This window comes from Botryllus schlosseri, chromosome 2 (genome assembly GCF_051294905.1).
Source record: "Botryllus schlosseri isolate E-star chromosome 2, Bs_hap1, whole genome shotgun sequence".
NCBI lineage: Eukaryota > Metazoa > Chordata > Ascidiacea > Stolidobranchia > Styelidae > Botryllus > Botryllus schlosseri.
Window position 1 is genome coordinate 35,821,255 of NC_137237.1, and position 15,131 is coordinate 35,836,385.

At 39.9% G+C, this 15,131-nt stretch overlaps 1 protein-coding gene across 1 annotated transcript; it reads right to left on the reverse strand.

The window, feature by feature from the left end:
- Positions 1-1,559: 1,559 nt before the first annotated feature.
- LOC145434509 (uncharacterized) lies at positions 1,560-9,491 on the reverse strand. The gene is made up of 5 exons (XM_080311862.1): positions 9,104-9,491; positions 8,238-8,291; positions 8,126-8,167; positions 8,013-8,057; positions 1,560-2,001 (listed from the first exon to the last, which is right to left on the reverse strand). The coding sequence occupies exons 1-5, from the start codon at positions 9,363-9,365 to the stop codon at positions 1,691-1,693; spliced, it is 714 nt and encodes a 237-aa protein (XP_080167988.1). The 5' UTR covers positions 9,366-9,491; the 3' UTR covers positions 1,560-1,690.
- Between the last annotated feature and the right edge of the window lie 5,640 nt (positions 9,492-15,131).

The following is a 15,131-nucleotide window of genomic DNA, read 5'->3' on the forward strand; positions in this document are numbered from 1 at the left end:
TCTGCATGCGGTAGAATTACTTAGATTTGATGTAGTCTATCCTTGCACACATGCAGAAAAGACATGGCCGAATCCAGCACCTGGGCAAACCTTTGCGGTGGTGAAAGATAGATAATAATAACCGATTATTCGAAAGGGGGGTCTGGGGGGCGGAGCCCCCCATAAGTTACGGATAGATACTTATAGGCCCCCCCCCGGTAAGTCTCGCCCAGGGCCCCGCGTTCGTAGGGCCACCACTGGATGGGGACACAGCGAGACTGAACGGCTCACGGCATTTGGGTTACGTCATACTTTCCATTTGACCAAAGGAAACTTTACGGACATTTTTGACCGGCTTGGCGGGCGCTTAATTCAATCAACGGAAAGATGCTGCTGCATTGATTACGAGAATGTAAATTTTATTCTGTTCCTGGTCCTGGTTCCTGGTTCCTTTTATTATTTCAAACCGAATTCCATAACTGCATTTCTTGAATACGTGGTTGTGTCTTTAAAATCGAGGCCTTCGATTTCATATGAACGAGAGCTGAAAATCCATTTAGGTTATCAACTATTTTGTAAATTTAGAGGCTACGGAGACCCCGCGAAAATGCTTCGTGGACCCCCGGTTGAGAAACACTTTGATAGAGTCAATAGATTCTCGATTTGCAAAACAAGCGTGCTAGTTGTAAAATAGAAATAGACAGCGACAGAATAACATAAAGCAAACGTTATCATCGCATTGGAATATGTTCAATACTATTTCGCTACAATCCCTGAACATGTTCTCCAACTACCGCTATAATGTATCTGCAGTGACTCTACTTAATTTCTACTGTTCCATGATGCTGTGTGTTGCTGGTCTTTTCGTTCCCAAGTTTTCATTTTTTTTAAATTAGATGTCAACTGTAATTATTGCTCCTGGCTCGGTGACTCAGCTTCAAATACTTTGACATATCGAGTTTCTCGTCAAGCTTGCATGCCACATTTCACTCTGTTGTGCTATGTGTTACTAGTACAATATATACACACACGCTTACACGGCCACATAACAGATCATCGGTATCTGTGTTTCACGTGACGCAGAATTTCACGAGGATTACTTCAATACTTCTATTGGATATAGATAGAAATCATTCAAAAAGACCCATATATACGTTGGTATAGCCTAGTTCTGTTTCACGGACGTTGTCAAGTTCATCATTGCATAATTGCTATTACTGCACACATAGTCGCCAGCTTGTTACACAGACCGTGAGAAGGTTAAGGTGAAGGTGTTGATCATTTTTTAGTAATCAGCATTTCAAATTGAGAGGTGGGCTCGCGGATCGTTTACAAATCAGAATTCGGGGTCGCGACCTTTAAAATGTGTAGCGTAATGGTATTCATGGGAAAGTGCAGGAAACGAATTCCAAGTTTAGCAAGTTTCTATGCACATAACTGCTACATGTTGAGAGTTCACGAATCTATCAAAATTGTTTTCTTTCGCTTCGCTGGTGCGTGGGTCTACACCTCGCAAAGTCAAGCTGGAAAACTCATCACATATTCTTGCGACCTGAAGTACAGAAGTCAAAAATCCAAAATTGCATTTGCGGCATCCAATTCTACAATTCAATATGTTGATCGATTACAAAGCCCAATATAAAGTAATCATAGGTAATTTCATTTTCAATAATCCTATCAATAAATTTTACGGAGTGGCTTTCGGTCCAGTTTACACACAATTTACTCCCGCGTCTTCGGAATGGGCGCAATTGTGTACGCCCCATCCAGCGTGACCACATGCAGAGATGTCAGTCTCCGTCCCGAGACACTGTACGTTATCCAGCCATATATGGGTCTCCCCTCCGCCGACAGTCGAAACTGATTGCACGGTACTGTAGCCAAGCATACGACAGACAACCGCCCCATCTTGGGGACCCCAGTCATCGTCGCATATTGTTCCCCAGACGCCGTTGTGATAGATTTCAACACGTCCTGATGCCTCTGTTCCGTCAGACAACCGTATTCTCGGATTCGGCACTCCTGAAACGTTGAATATACACACGTCGCACACACCCGAACAGCATATACACATTGTATTGCAAATTTCCCTTCAAGTTTATATAGAAATGCAAGTTGCCGACAAAAAAATATAACACGGCAGTTGTGCTGATCATTACGCTATATGCTCTTCATCATTGTCATGGTCCTTGATCCCACCAAGCTCAATTTTCAAGTTCGGGTCTACGCACCAGCGAAGGAGAATTCCACAATACTATGAATCGGTTACAAAGATGTAGGACTTGTCAAAATGACCAGAGTGTTCAAATCCTCTGGTTAAAAGTACTGATATTATTGATTCTAGACGAGCGGCGAGAGTGAAAGTTAATTTTCTCAAGATCTGAATACGTGACTAAGAATTTTTTCGGATGTATCGTTGCGATACCTCCGTAACACCTATATGGTCCCGTTGAATTCTCCAGCTTGACTGTATTACAGCACAGTGTTGGGATCAAGTCACTACCTTCGAGTCACGAGTCCTTTCGAGTCATTGCACATTTTCACTCGAGTCAAGTCAAGCCAATCGATTTTCAAAGGTGACTCGAGTCAAGCCAAGTCACTCGATTTTTGGAGGTGACTCGAGTCAAGTCGAGTCAAGTCAAGTCAAGTCACGAGTTAAGTCACATTTCAAGTCAAGTTGCCTTTTCGATGCATGTATGAGGCATGATTACGTCATTGCAATTTGCTAGCTGTCTGAAATACAGTTTGAGTGGTCATTGGTCATTGATTCTGAACCGATGAACGAATGTAGAGTTGAATATACACGCACGAAGGCGCTTTATCGCTCACATATACGTAGAACTGTTAAACTACTTAATTGCATAGCCTCAGTTTATAGTTACCAGCCAAAATGGAGAATAGGGAAACGAATTGATAAGGCAATACGTTACCCATTTACAAATAGATATGATACCATTCGAGCCTGCGCCAATGGTTGAGGACTGTATAAACTATATTCGACTTCAATTTCAATAAAACAATCGGTTTGGTTAAGGTAAGATGAGACCAGAAATATACATTTTACTATTCTATTACTTTACCACTAGAGTTACAACAACGTAAGCTTTAAGCTTCGATCACTTCGTTTGCAGTCAATCTATTTGTGAGAGAACAATCGAGGCTCGGTGAAATGCACGCTTATTGAATGATTGGTCGCTCTCAGTCTCACGGGTTACACAAGCGTTTCGCGAACAATCCGAACATATCCAAGATACAGTGATTTTTATCGACACCGATTACTTGATGACTTGAAATTGACTCGTGAATTTTGCTCCGAGTCACGAGTCAATCCACATTTCTGATGCGCCGAATCAAGTCAAGTCAAGTCATTTTGGCAAAGTGACTCGAGTCAAGTCAAGTCATGCGAAAAAGGTGACTCGAGTCTGACTCGAGTCAAGTCATGACTCGAGTCATCCCAACACTGTTACAGCATCGAAAACATGCGTGAAACGGCCTGCGCATTTTCATTGAAAGTATGTTTCTTTGGAAGTAGCGATAAACCAACGGTGCTGTCACACTGATTTATCTCTAATTTTCGGTAGACGCGTATAGGACTGGCAAATTCTTTATGTAGTGATATATAAAAGGTATGCAGAGTATACAAGTTTCAGTTTATCAAACTTTCCGTATCTGTATGATGCCATAAGAGGTGGCATGCGAAAACACTATGCGCGTACGTTCATACTTGACTCGTAATCGAATCACATGGGAATTCCATTTAGTCCAGCAATATAGAACTATGCCTGTATGTTGCATAGGAAGATGTATTCTATTAGCATGATCATTTAAATGCAAGTTTGCATGGACTAAGGAATGAGAATTAATGTCCACTGATACGAAATCGATTCTAATCATTTTTATTGATGTCTGATTCGAATCAGGCGTTTCGAATTAAATCATGCCTCCATACCATCGAATCACAGCATTCGAGGCGAATCGACATTAATAATCGCGGTATGGATACTTGGTATTATCTCCAGAGGTGTTCAAAGTAGTAGCCTAAGTATTGTCAGTAACGCAGAAATAGAAGAAACCGGTAAATTTCAACTAAATTACAAGTAATAGAAGTCATTTACAAGATATGTCAAAGCTACTTTAAATTGAAGTAGAAAATGAAAGTATTCGAGTATAATTCAAAAAGTAGATTTGGTCAAGGGGCCGCATTAATTGTTGGCTGGATGAGTACTTTCGTAATTGCAAGATGTACCTTCGTGACTAATACAATACGACTAATCGCTGGGCAAGTTTTTGCAAGTTTTTCAACTTTTTTACATCTTGCAGGAGCTTTCTAAATATGCCATATTTATTTAGTATGATGTTTTAAGTTGTTTGTAAGAATTTTAGATTGCAACATTTTGCAAATTTTTCTACTTTTTTCATGAAACTTTTAACTGCAACTTTTATCAAGTATTGCGCAAAATGCGAAGGAATGGTTTAAAACACACGCCGTAAAACTATTTCTAGTATGGCTCCCTCTTTGAAATGCTTTACCTAAAGGGCTTTGTGTCGGATTGGCTGCATTTCAATGACATCTATGACGCAATGCCTTGTAAGTTAGAAGTTCAACAATCCCAGCCAAGCACGACTGTGCCCGGACTATATGCTACTACTTGCCCTACGAACTACGTGCCCTACTAATCACACTACAAATAGAGGTAGGCTACAATTGTCGAAACTATATATTGGTTATCATGATCAGACATGGGGTAATCGTGAAAAGTAATCGTAATCGATTACGGCGATTAAAGTATTTTCAAATAATCGTGATCGCAATCGATTATATTCGAAAAAATTCCGAAGTAATCGTAATCGTAATCGACTATCTCTAATCGATTTCTTTGTGAAAGAACGATTACTTTTCATTTGTGCAAGGACCATGACATAAATAACTGAACATTCGTGAGCAATGATGTACAGCAGTTATTGATAGCGGAGACGTCGGATTTTCAAACGGCTCGTTATGGCGTCACAAGTATTAGCTTGGTTCGTTATTGTGCAACAAGTTATCCTCACGTAGTAAATAGACATTCGATATACGTACAAGTCAGAATGTACATATACGTACAATTGTACATGTAGTACGGTGATTGTAACACAACACCCGCTAAGCCTTATATCAGGCTATCAATACACTCCAGAGTCTAGACGCCGGTGCCTCGCAGCTCGCAGGATAATAATCACCACTCTGCTCAGTTTCAAATATAGTAACGTATGCGTTGATGTTTTGTTATGCTTAGTTAAACGCACTTTGACCGTTGCTGCTTGACGGGCAGTAGGCTTATTTAGGTACACCGGACAAAGATTTGAAATTTCGTACTTGTCAAATCCAAAATGACGATTTCCACATAAAAGCATTAAAAACCAATGGTTGCTGATAAAACATCGTAAACTAGCCGTTATTTGCCGTTTCTTGTATAACGGCAGCTCGAAATATATTTATTAATTGGATCATAGGAAGAATTTTATGTTTATTTTATCTTATTGTCATATGGCTCTCCTGGAAACCAATCGCCAATGGCTATTTCGCAATCCCATACTCGTCATTTAGATGTGCACTCTTGGCACTCGCTTATAGACCATGTTAGTGTGGGTTGCAGCTAGAATCAGGACCGAAACAGTATTTAGCCCACCCTCAAACGGTGGTTAAGCGCGAAAATTGAGGGCACGTAATTTATAACTATAGCATCTTATGGTGGGCCCGTTATTAATATTACGTAATCAAAAGATATTGAAGTCGCCCAAACGTAGCGAACTATAAGAAATCCAAACGTAAATCTTTCGTCAGACGCACCCAGGAAAAATATTCATTTCTGCACGTGGTGCATCATTTTCTTTAGTGGGTGCCCCGGTGAGTAATCGTGGTTACTTTTCCAAAGTTATCGTAATCGCAATCGACTACTTGCTGATTTTGCTGTAATAGTAATCGCAATCGACTACACTCATGAAGTAGTCACCACATGTCTGCTCATGATACAGACTATTTTCAGTAAGTTTGTATGACAATTCACCTCATAGAAATGCTTTTCAAAATCCACGGTAAATAATATAGTCGTTTGGTTAATAACGCTGCATGAGGGAAGTAACCCAAAGCATAACCACCCCGGAGTGCAAGTAGGCAAATCCTACTTGAGTTCTCTACGCCAAAATTGTCGAAGTACTTTGCTACTGACGACCTCTTATTTTACTATTAGTCGAATCGAATCTGATTGACAGCTCCCAATAACCATGTTTGACTTCCTCGAGTTGACCACTCATTCGCACTGATGGAGCATGCAAGCAATGCCCCATCTAATTTTTCAGGTGTATGCACGCACTCACCAAGTCACTGCTCGGTCCCTTGGACAACAGTGCGTAAAGACTAAATTAAGGTCATCACTTCGGCTTTATTGTGCGCGCGACACATTTTTCTGTGCGCGCAGACATTGAAAGCAGTTGCTTTTATTGATCTTATTTTTAATTCAGGTTGTATTTCTTTTTGTGCGCGGCTTATATTTTCTGTGCGCAGAGACCAGGGATATCTAGAGTTTGAGATATCCCTGGGAGAGACCGTGTCAACAGTGCGCAATTGCGCACGCGCGCAGCTTGGAGGGAACAGTGCATGCAAGCTTACAACAATTCTGCATGTAACGCACGCTCGCATACCAGACACCGGCATTTTAAGTGGAGGCTAATACCAGGAAAAGATATATTGGCAAATATCAAAAAATTGGTAAGCCAATTTTCTCCCTGTTCTCGTGGGTGTCAGTTGAGATTTTGGTAACAGATTGTAAAACTCCATGAGTTACATCAAACGCACGCATTGGCTTAGTTGTGACTATGGCCGTTACAGAGATATTGACAAATAGAGTGATTTTGGGGTATAAAACTTTTTTGCAACCCAGTTTTCTTTATGTTCGCATGCGTTGTCAGTTTAAATTTTGGTATCAGATTGTGTAAGTCTAAGAGCTACATTGAACTCGCGCATTGGCTTTGTTGTGGCTAAAGCCGTTCAACAGATATTGACAAATACAGTGAATTTTGGTGGTACTTTGTTATATTGAATAGTATATTCAATATTCATATTGAAATGAACCCGAATATTTTCGGCTGACACTTGTCAGGGGTAATCGTCAACAACTAGTAGATAATTCAAAAGAAACATCGTATATCAACAATCGTAGATCAACAACGTTGGTATATGTTACCGATGGTCTACGGATTAGATTTCGGTATCACGCCCGCAAACCAGACACTGGCATGTGAAGAAGAGGGAAATACCCTAAAGAGGTATCTGCTCTACTTCTGTCATCAAACGATTTTCACATATTAAAGATATCAGTGTACAATTTGGGGTTGCATTTAAAACAAACGGTGTTTTAAAACACTTTGTTTAAAACATGTTTCAAACAGTGTTTTAAAGAACGGCCTTTCAAAAAAATTGTGTTTTTTTAAAGCTGTAAAATTATGCCATAATTGTGTCAATACTTTACAAAAAACATGTTGTATGAGCCTACGGACAATTACCACCCTATGTAGACGACGTATATCGATGTGGGATGATTGAAACCCACAACATAGTCGGTTCAACAGCAATTAGCCTACACATATTTCGTCAAACGAGCTATTCTTACCCTATTTTTTCAATTGTCAATGTCAATCCCCTATGACGTCACAATTGAATATTCGTGACGTCATGTTTTTTTTTTAAAACATAAAAAACTATAAAAAACATGTTTTAAATCAGTGCCTTGTTTTAAACATATTTGTTTTAAATCGATTTTTGTTTTAAATGCAACCCTAGTACAATTGTACAGTACATACGCGGGATTCGATTCACGCCTTAGGAAGTATGAGCGGCCTATGTGCAGAGGGACTTACGATATTCGAACACTTTCCACCCTGTCGAGTTGTGGAAATGAAGGAATTACATTGACGATTTAGGTCGAAAGAATAATTTCTCATTACAACAACAGCAACAACAACTTCAAATCGAATATCCATTGACTCAGACTTACGATGTCCACCGGATACTTGTCCAGGAGAATTCGGATCTTCTGTTACTGTGAAAACAACACGTCTGTTTATCATGACAAATGTACAATGTGCATACTGTTCAAGCGCTACTCACGGTTTTGGATTTTCCTTTCGAGGTCATTGATTCTTCCGAGGACTAAATACAAATAACCAAACGTGACTATTATGGAAGCAGTGCTGGACCATAGTTTTGCGTCAACTCATACCGGTTTGCAGTTTCGAATCCATCACTTTGATATCATTTCGGCACGATGCAGTCTCTGAATTAGAATGAAATTCGAATCAGCCGAATAATGAGTACGTTTGCAATTTATTCATAAAATAGAGCCTACATTGCGATGCATCTATGTAAGTATTCTTTGGCAGTCATATATACCTGGACTCAAATCGAACGTAGACAGTGGCTCTATATCATAGGTTCGCAAGCGCTTCCTATAGTCACGAGCCCTCTCCAATAGTACAAGCTCACAGATTCCCGAAATTTACGATTGGCAGTTACCAGTAATTTGGAGAAACTATAGATAGAGCTTTATAAATGCCAGAGAAAGCCAACCATCGGGTAATCGTGATTTGTAATCAAAATGGATTAAGGCAATCACAGCTTGCTAAAGTAATACGGAGACTTTTGTGTCCGTGACAGGCGCCTGCCTGTTCGTGAGACGTGGTGTTCTGCTTCTGCAATTATAAACTGTTATGCGCAAAGTATTTCACAAGAAAACAGTGATCGCACAGAAACCAGTAGTCAATTTACCATGGATTCTGGAACTTCATGTGGTTCTTTACGGCTGTATACGTTGACATATGAGGCTGTACGCTATGGAAGTAATAAAAACGCGCCCGTGAAAAGAAGGAAGGTTTGGCACCCCGAATTATGTGTTTAGTTACCAGTTTTACTGTGATTAAAAAAATAAAATATCAATATTGCCATCGTAATTTATTACAAAAGGCGATGCTATATAATATCATCTATTCGATGCTCGCTTGTGATTGCCTGAAATACCTAAGGCATAGCCGTGATAAATAGAATTAGATTTCTACACATAATATAGTACAACACTGTATATCCTCCTACCTTCTTGTATCCTTTGGGATAATATAGCCGTGAAATTGCCGACCTCCAGAGCCGTACCTGCAGCCCCCTTTGCCCCCATTTCACCCTTCTGCCCAATCGGACCGCGTTTTCCTGGGGGACCTTGGTTTAGTACATTATTGCTCTCTAGCGTCTTGTTAGGGCACATTGTTTCATACACGCTCTGCAGTTGTTGGCAGACCTGGGGGTTCTGGGATAGACACGAAACTATTGCGAAAAATGAAACAAATAATACACGAATCATCGTGACTCAGTCTCGAATTTAGCTTAAAAGCTGTCCGTCGAGATGTATAGCCTACTTCAAATGTATCTTTATTTTCAGACCAACAGCGTATTTCAGAATCCTTCTTCCAATTGCCTTCCTCATTCGACGTCTTCCTGGGCAAACGGAAAGGTTCATTGCATTTATCAAGAGCAATTCTACTTATAATCATAATACGCACAGTCCATCTTATTTACAGACAGGAAAGGCAAACACATGATAAATAAGGTACTTGGCATGGCTCAGTCGTGAATGACTGAACGCACAAATGCCTGAGAATTGTTTCCGACAGGAAACTTTGAGAATTTGGTAGTCATAATTTGCGAGAGCGGAGTCTCGATTCGACAAGATTGCAGCAACACAACTGACTTCATACAAGCGCAAAGTGTTATATGCTGTATCAGCCAAATATGGAGTGTGCACGAAAATATTTTCCAGCGTTTTACTGTGCAAAGCGCCTCAGTAAGCATGCCTGCAGCAGAAATCACTTGGATTGGATCTAAGAAATTGACTTGCATTAATGTAATTCTAGATCATGGGGGTCATGGGACTAAATCAGACTCTTCGAATCATAATCAATAATATTCGATTCAGATTCGAGCAGATGAATGGTTATGTTCAGCTTTATTTGTAAGTACCGAATTATCCACACAGCGTCGTTGGATATTGGATGTAGTAGTATGATTGAGTAACTCAATGCCCGGCTATGAACAAGATGATCACCACTCTGCTTATAACCACATATACAATAGAAAATGCTGATGTTTGGTGATTGTTACGAGGACTTTAAACGTGTACTTGTATACGTGTACTAGGAACTTGCCGCTCGGTCACAAATGATTTGAAAATATATACCTGTCAAACAAGAAGTGACGATTTTCATGTCAAACGATTAAAATTATCCGGTTGGTGATATACATATTATGAGTAGGGCGATTTTGTGACAGGTCAGAATAAGTTAAAATTTTTTCAAAATTGTTTACTAAGTCAAAATTTGCGACCTGCATTTCGTTTGTATCGTTGATGTTTGTACTGTCGGTGCTACTGTCAGTTTACATTTACAGCTTATAGCCTACTTTATTGGCCTACCATTGTATAGCCGACCCATTGTCTGTTCAATGTGAACCATAAAAGGGAAAATGAACAACAAGGTTGACATGGTGTTATGCTCAACCTACCGCAAATAGCAATATCCTAACTGAAGCAAGATTGCACGAGCATTAGTTCTTATACCAAGTAGCGCATGATGAAAAATGGTGATGTAGAGTGTACACAACATTCTTAGAATGAAGAAACACGGTGTGTTACCAGCAGTGTACGCACAACCTCAGCGTTGCCAGCCAACAACTGCTGATGCTGAACGTTCTTTTTCCATTCTTGGCAAGCTACTTAATAATGACAGACACTTTCTACCCCCGAGAATGTAAGAAAGTATCTTTCGTTATTCAACAAACTTTAATTATTTGTACCATAATGCGTGATGTAACTACTGGTATTATTCAAAGGTCCAGATTCCGTTAACAAAAAGTTTTTTCGTGTAAATATTTGTCAGTTTTCAAGTCAAAAGGTTTTGTCAAGCCAAACTACTTCGTAAGGACAGACAGTTCCAACCAGAAATGAAGATAAGTAATGCAATTCCAACATTATGTGCGAAAACACCTAATCTACATGGATGAGGACAATATTTTGTCAAAATTAGTTTTTTAGGGTAAAAAATGTCAAAATTTGGATTTTCTGGTCAAAATCTTCCGTTTGTACGTAAACAAATCGCCCTAATCATGATCGAGCTGTTCTTTAGCACTACTCGTGATGGCGGCGTGTAGTGTCCGTTTTAGCGGGATACAAGTAGGCTACATATGTGTGATTCATAATGCTATAAATAGCATTATTTGGTATGGTAGAATTCCATGTTTTCTTTATCTTACTCTCTTAGAGTCCTGGTTGGACCGAGTATCAATATAGCTACTTGGCGATTCTTAATGCTATTTCAGAATCTCTTATAGGCTTATTGGCGTTGGGCAGCTATAACTAGACTGAAATTATCTGAGGGAGAGTGTTGGGCTGACTAGAGCACACTCCAGATATGGTACACGAGTTTTACACAGACGTAAATGGAGTAGATTGCAGCACTGATACATGAATGATTTCTGACATGATCACAGTCTAGACATAATACTAGGTGTGGTGTGAACGTGAGGTTCATGTTCGCGTTCTGTGTGTGAACCAGGGCTGTGGAGTCGGTAAATTTTACCACCGACTCCGGCTCCGACTCCGACTCCACACATTTTCAATGTACCGACTCCGACTCCGATTCCGACTCCCGAGTCTTTAAAAGTATAGACTCCGACTCCGACTCCTGGGTCTTTAAACGTACTGACTCCGACTCCCGACTCCGACTCCAGCATTATCACCAATTTACTTCGAAAATTATGTGCCACTTGTCGGTTGAATGACTATCATACAACCATTAGACATATGCAAACATATGATTAACGGTGGCATGCTATATTGTTTCTTTGTGGCACAGCTCGAATTATCCACTATGCAATTAACATGAAAGAAAGATTTGCTAAATATCCTTCCTTTTTCAAGTTTTTATAACATGGAATCTCTAATATCCTGAAATGTATGAATCATTCAAATATGGCAGATATCCAATCCTGTATAATAAAAATGTCGATAAAAAATCCGAGTGTAGCTCTTGTGTATGAGTCATCAACTAATAAAGAGATTGAACTTACTAATTTTGTCATTGCACACTCTCCTGATTACAAGCACACACACTCTTACTACTAATAGACATTGGTCATAAATGGAATTTAGTTAAGTAGCCAAAGACCATAGCCTATGTCTAGTCTGCATGTACTTAATCAAGTATTCAAGGATTGGGACTTGCAATCTTTCTTAATCATTTGTTCGACCCAAACAGCTAAGCTACACTACAAATATTTTCAATTTTGTCAAGTGGGAAGCATCGTTTCGTCATATTTACATCATTTTTACACCTTTACAAAACCAGGCGATGCATTTGCTCTGTCACAGTATCATGGTATAATTCCAAAAATTGCATCAATTTTGACTGCATCGCGAAAACGCATATTGCGATTTTCTTCCCCTGTGCAACTGAGTTGTAATTTGCAAGTAATGTCTAATTTTATCTATATCAGGGGTGGGCAACTTTTTCGGCTAAAGGAACACATGAGATTTACGAACCATTGCGCGGGCAACTGGAATGTTGATAACCTTTTTTTAGTCCTCCGATAGGAGCGAACCGAATTAGGTAACATTGCAAACAAGACTTATAATAATACGCTCCAAAATTGATAGCAATATGTCATGCAACTGTGCAGTGCGCAATCAGGCCCTGGTCGCTCGAAGCGTGAAATTTTTTTGCAAGATAATGACTGGATTATATCAATAAATATGTTGCTATACATTGGGGGTCGCATCTGTATACCACTGGGCTCATTTGGCAAGGACAGGATTATTCGACGTTTAGACATAGCAAAATCGACGGTATCAGTGAACAATGTGAACATGCCTCTATCATTTTGTGCAAATGTTTTGTCGACGATCTCGCTGCGAGTGCACAAGCGAAGCGGCATGTTGGACGACACGTTATCTCCTAATTGCGAATATAGTTAGACTCAATTTTGTGAATAATATGTATTTATAATTTTCAGAAGGGAGCTCTAATACTGAATGCAAGAAATCTAGTGACAATTAATGAATCATGCGAAGTACCGAGAAAAATTTCAAGTCAAATAAATCTGCTATGAAATATTATACTTTATGGTCATATAGAAAGATCTGGGATAAATGTGGTTGGCCCCTGGATGCGTCAATGCGTCACCACTGTTGTTTTAGTCATCATTAAATTTCGCGGTCATGCTAATCAAATTTTGGTTGGCCTTGCAATTGTACCTGATGTCATAAATAATTTCGAGAATTACCTCGCGGGCCACACCTAACCTTCTCGTGTGCCAAATTTGGCCTGCGTGTCACGGGCTGACCGAACCTGATCTGTATGGTTATTAATAACATTGATTGGTGGAACATAGAAATTATATTGACAATTCTTTGAAAGCAAATGTTTTCATGATAGAGAAGTAGGAGTCGGAGTCGAAGTCAGGGTCATTCTCACAAACTCCGACTCCGACTCCAGTCAGTATTTTCTCCACGACTCCGACTCCGACTCCGGGTGCCATCATGCGAAAATTACCCAGACTCCGACTCCGACTCCGCAGCCCTGGTGTGAACCTCGGAAATTTAGAGGTTCACGTTCACAAACGAACCTCAGTAGGTTCTGCACTGTGAACCTTTTTCATATATTACAATTTTCACTTAATCAAAACATCTTTGGTTGAAATTTATTGCAATAAAACTGTGGACCCCTCTAAAAAAAACGTAACAACACCGCAGCAAACCGTAGCAACACCGTAGCAACACTCAGATGCCGAATACATTGCCCGGTCTGGGCTAGACCGTTAAGGCATAAGATTATATTACCACGTAAGTTCTCGTCGAAATTACTGGCAAAGCGACGGAAGATGTTGATTCTATGGGATTGTCATATCATTTGATTGTCCCATTTGACGACGTTTAAAAATTCAGTATGTACTTCATCATTGTGGCATTATGTGGCCCGAGTCGTCGCTAAGTATCGTGTACAACAGTATAATCACTTCACTGAATGTAGGGTTGGAATTAGCAATATGACGTCACGTGAAGTCATGAGGTTCACGTTCGCGTTCACACAGAACCTTTCAAAAAGGTTCGCGTTCACAAGAACCTGAACCTTTCAGAGGTTCACAGCAGCCGTACATGATACGATAGTATTAGTGATGAAGAGCGATAGCCGTGATACACATGAGCAAACCCATACAGCAGGGACTGGAAATATCGGCCCGCGAAGGTATTTCGATCGGCCCGCAGAGAGTACCCTGAAAGTGAAATTCTATTCTGAAAGTCTTGACTAATTTATGCATCACAGAATGAATCCAAGTTTGCCAACTTGAGAAAGATGGACATGAAACTCTGCTCTGTTCGGGTGTATGACTTTAAAAAAATTCAAAATTTTATGTGTCCTGTAGTGACAAATGGTGAACTTTTGTGTCCTGATTTGAAAATTCACAAAAGCTAAGACTGTTTAGACCAGTGGCTCCCAACGTGGGCGATATTGGCCCCCAGAGGGCGATTTTGAGAACCAAGGGGGCAAAAATACCAAAGGGGCGACAGGTAGAGGTTGACAGATATTGAATTACCGCCGGAAATAACCGGGAATGTTCCAAATATCGGCCTCGATAATCGGCCAGGTCGATATCACTGGTCAACACATATTTTTAGGCAGACAAAGTAAGAGTGGTTTTGGGGGTTCTGAAGGGCACTGATTCCGAATATGACCTTAGTTTTTTCAAATTGGCTCTTGTGGAGATAACCCATGGGGCTATTTTGACCAAAACCTCCCATTTTCGCGGTAATGACTGGATATAAAATCGGCTTAGTCGTACTATGAAGTTTAGAAATTCAATCTATTTGTTATTTTTACACACAAAAGAATATTTTAAATCAAAATACAGCAACAGCACTATATTTAGGGGTATTAGATTTATCATAATTAAATACTTTCACGGGATATCATGAACATAAATAAACTCCAGTCATGCATATGAGTATGAGTATTTACGTAGATACTCGAATAACGTGGCATTAGTTAAATCAGTTTTACGTCCACCACTTATTGTAAAT